This window comes from Parus major, chromosome 26 (assembly GCF_001522545.3).
Source record: "Parus major isolate Abel chromosome 26, Parus_major1.1, whole genome shotgun sequence".
Classification (NCBI taxonomy): domain Eukaryota; kingdom Metazoa; phylum Chordata; class Aves; order Passeriformes; family Paridae; genus Parus; species Parus major.
This window is the reverse complement of record NC_031795.1, coordinates 109,615-113,758: the sequence shown is the minus strand read 5'-3', so window position 1 is coordinate 113,758 and position 4,144 is coordinate 109,615. Positions and strand designations below refer to the sequence as shown.

The 4,144-nt window shown below is 59.6% G+C and overlaps 1 protein-coding gene across 2 annotated transcripts; it reads left to right on the top strand.

The window, feature by feature from the left end:
- Positions 1–1,199: 1,199 nt before the first annotated feature.
- TMEM167B (transmembrane protein 167B) lies at positions 1,200–3,142 on the top strand. Of its 2 annotated transcripts, none has more exons than XM_015650508.3 (3): positions 1,200–1,301; positions 1,848–1,979; positions 2,317–3,142. In XM_015650508.3, the coding sequence occupies exons 1-3, from the start codon at positions 1,292–1,294 to the stop codon at positions 2,397–2,399; spliced, it is 225 nt and encodes a 74-aa protein (XP_015505994.1). In that variant the 5' UTR covers positions 1,200–1,291; the 3' UTR covers positions 2,400–3,142. The 2 variants fall into 2 exon arrangements, with proteins under 2 accessions (XP_015505994.1, XP_015505992.1); XM_015650506.2 differs by having other exon boundaries at positions 1,277–1,376.
- The last annotated feature ends 1,002 nt before the right edge of the window (positions 3,143–4,144 follow it).

Here is a 4,144-nt window from a genome sequence, read left to right as displayed (position 1 = left end):
GATGGATGGATGATGGATGATGGATGATGGATGGATGATGGATGATGGATGATGGATGGATGATGGATGGATGATGGATGGATGATGATGGATGATGGATGGGTGGAGGATGGATGGATGGATGGATGGATGATGGATGATGGATGGATGATGGATGATGGATGGATGGATGGATGATGGATGATGGATGGATGATGGATGGATGGATGATGGATGATGATGGATGGATGGATGTTCAGGCTGAACACCAGAGGACAGGCACTGGAGTCTGCTGGGGGCACAGGGAACACTGGGAGCATCAGACTCACTTGGAGAGCACTAGGTTGACTGAGGGCACAGGGAACACGGTGTACTAGGAACATGGGGTTTGCTGGGAGCACTGGGGACTGCTGGAGGCACCGGGACCACTGTTGGGGACATTGGGGCCACTGAAGGCAACGGGGACACTTGGGGTGCTGGAGTGGCTGGGAAGACTGGGACAGCTTGTGACACTGGGGTCTGCTGGCAGCACTGGAAACACAGGGACCCGTGGTGGGCACTGAGAACCCTGGGGATTGCTGTGAGCACTGGGAACACTGGATTATGTGGGTTACTGTGGGAGCTGAGGGTTCCTGGGCTGAGGACTGGAGGCACTGGGTGTTATGGGAGGTAAAGGGAGTTTACTGGGTGCATTGGGTGTCAGTTGGAGGCTTATGGGGGATACTGGGATGGGGACTGGGTGGCACATGATGTTACTGGGAACTGGGGTTTATCGGGGGACCTGGGCTTACTGGGGAGAACTGGCAGTCACTGGAAGGGCTGGGATGGGGATTGGGTGCTTGGAGAGGGGGCTTTAGGGTTAGACTGGGAGTTACAGGAGGACCTGGGGTCAGATTGCACTGTGGGTTACTGGGAGGACTGGAACTCTCTGAGGACTGGTTGCACTTGGGTGGTACTGGGACACTGGGAGGACCGAGGATTACTGGGAATAGTGGTGGATTATTGGGAGGACTGGAATGGGGACTGGGTGCACCCCTCGTTTGTAAAACTGAGGGGTTACTGGGGGACTGAGATGGCGACCGGTCACACACGGCTGAGTGCACACTCAGCTCCTGCTGTCCCCGGCGTTGGCAGCGCTCGGGTTACTGGCGCTGCTGGGCGGGCACTGGTGCGCCATGCACACCTCCCCAATAGGCGCTCGATTGGGGCCGCCTGCTCCTCAGGATCCGCGTCGGTGCTCGGCTGGCCGTGCCTGCCGCCCTCTTCCGCTGTCGCGTTGGCGCCGCAGGGCCCGGGGGGGTCCGGGGCCACCATGACCAACGGTGGGAACGGGGGGCCTGAGGGTGAAGGGGAACCGAGGGCGGCCTGGGGAGAACCTGGGGCCGGCATAACCAATGGTGGGAATAGGGGAACGAGGGGTTGTGGGCGGACGGGTGGGTTCAGGGGCCGCCATGACTGGTGGTAGTAACTGGGGAATGGACGGGCCGGGGAGTCCGAGCAGGTCCGGGGCCTCAAAGATCAGCGCGGGGAGCGGGGGATTTTAGGGTTCCGAGGGCGGGGGGCTAATGGGGCACAGTGGGGGGAGCACTCGGGTACCGGCGGGCGGCGGGGGAGGTGGGGCTGGCTGGGAGGAGCTTTTGGGAGGAGACTGCGTTCCTTTGGGGGCGGGGTACTGGAAGTTTTGAGCGCCTTCGGTGGGGATACTGGGAAGTCTGTGTCCCTTTTCAGGGGGATCGTGGGAAGTGTGCATCCCCTCATAGGGGCAGAGATGGGAGGTTGTTCACATGGATTGTGGGGGTCCCCTTTGAGGGGAGTTAGGCAGAGGCCCGGAGTGTCCCCTGACCCCTCCCCGACCGACCTCCCCGCAGTTTACTCCCTGGACGGGCTCCTGGTGTTCGGGCTGCTACTGGTTTGCACTTGTGCGTACCTGCGGAAGGTGCCCCGACTGCGCACCTGGCTCCTGTCCGAGCGCAGGGGGGTCTGGGGAGTCTGCCACAAGGGTGAGGGACACTGGGGACGCTGGGATATGGCACGGTGGTGCTGGGAACACTGGGATGGGGACACTTGGAACACTGGGGTATAGGATGGAGATGCTGGAATCACTGTGGTTGGGTCTGGGACAGGGGCATTGGGTCCAGGATGGGAACACTGGATCCTGGGATGGGAATTTTGGGGTCTGGGATGGGAATTTTGGGGTCTGGGATGGGGACACAGGGATTGGGAATGGGAGTAGTGGGGTTTGGGATGGGAACATAGGGTGTGGGAGGGGTGCACGGGAGTTCAGGATGGATCTAGGATGGGGACACGGGGCCTCACCCCACCCTGTCCCACCCACAGCTGCTGTGATTGGGACACGCCTGCACGTGGCTGTATCTGTGTCCTGTCTTCTCATGGCCTTCTACGTTCTCGTGGGAAAGTGACCACATGAGGATCTGGGACTGACTGGAGATCCTGTGACTGATTCCGAAGACCCCAGTATGAATGAGAGACCCCAGTACTGACCCCAGGGTCCCAGTACCAACCAGAGACCCTTTTTCTGACCGTGGAGACCCTGGTACTGACCCTGAACCACCCCTGATCCTGCCCCTGGCAGCAACCTGGATCCTGCGTGTGGCAACCCATGGACCATCATGGCCACCAACGGCAACTGTGGGGGCAACGGGGCACCTTTTGACTATTGGAAAAGGATTTCCCATGAGTTCTGTAGAGAAGTGGGTGAAGGGACCCCCAAGACTGGGGAACCCAGCTCTGCCCTGTGAGCCCCTTCTCTTGATGCCGAGCAGGGTCCTGGTGGCACCACGGCAGGCTGTGGGGGCCAGGCAAAGCCCCGCTCATACATGGGATCTTCCTATGCCCCTGTAGCGTGGGGAGTCCTCTGGGGAGTCTCATTCTGCAGCTGTGGCCCCCCCGGGTTGTAAATATTGGACCACCACATGCAAATAAAGTGGGGGTTCCTCTGTGGCAGTGCTGGCCTGGGGGTCCTGTGGGGTTGGGGGTCCTGCTGAGGTGTTTTGGAGGGGTTGGGCTCCTGTTTGGGAGTGTGTGAGGAAGTCCTTGGAGGCTGGCTCCTATGGGGTGGAGGGCTCCAATACTTACAGGCATCCTGGGGTGGGGAGGATTTGTGCAAATAAAGTGGAAGGGCTGTGGGGTTGTGAATTTCTGAGTGGAGCCTCCTGTCCCGGTTCATCCAGCTCTCTGAGGCCAGGAGCGATGCAACCCCTCAGTGAGGGGCACGGGGGGCTGTGTCCTCCCCCAAGTGAGTGTGTTGGGCCCCGCCTGGTGCACATGGCTGTGCGGTGTGTGTGTGCGCCTGGAGCCGTGATGCAGGGCGTTGTGCGGTGTGTGTACAGATCGCTGTGCGGTGTGTGTGTGCCCGGAGCTGTGATGCAGATTGGTGTGCGATGTGTGTGTGTGTGCCTGGAGCCGCGATGCAGATTGGTGTGCGGTGTGTGTGTGTGCCTGGAGCCGTGTGTGTGCAGGGCGTTGTGCGGTGTGTGGTGTGTGGTGTGTGTGTGCCTGGAGCCGTGATGCAGGGAGTTGTGCGGTGTTTGTGTGCCTGGAGCTGTGATGCAGGGTGCTCCGCATGGCTGTGCGGTGTGTGTGTGTGCCTGGAGCCGTGATGCAGGGCGTTGTGCGGTGTTTGTGTGTGTGTGCCTGGAGCCGTGATGCAGATCAGTGTGCGATGTGTGTGTGTGCCCGGAGCCGTGTGTGTGCAGGGCGTTGTGCGGTGTGTGTACAGATCGGTGTGCGGTGTGTGTGTGCCTGGAGCCGTGATGCAGATCAGTGTATGATGTGTGTCTGTGTGTCTGTGTGTCTGTGTCTGTGTGTCTGTGTGTGTATGAGTGTGTCTGTGCGTGTATGAGTGTGTGTGTGTATGAGTGTGTGTGTGTGTGTGTGTATACCCCGGCCCCGCCTGGCTCACATCCTGTACCGTGTGTGTCTCTGTGTGTCTGTGTGATGTCTGTCTGTGTGTGTGTGTGTGTGTGTGTGTGTGTGTGTGTGTGTGTGTGTGTGTGTGTGTGTGTGTGTGTGTGTGTGATGCAGATCATTGTACCGTGTGTGTGTACCCTGGCCCCGCCCGGCTCACATCCTGTACCGTGTGTCTGTGTGTGTATGAGTGTGTATGAGTGTGTGTGTCTCTGTGTCTCTGTGTGTCTGTGTGTGT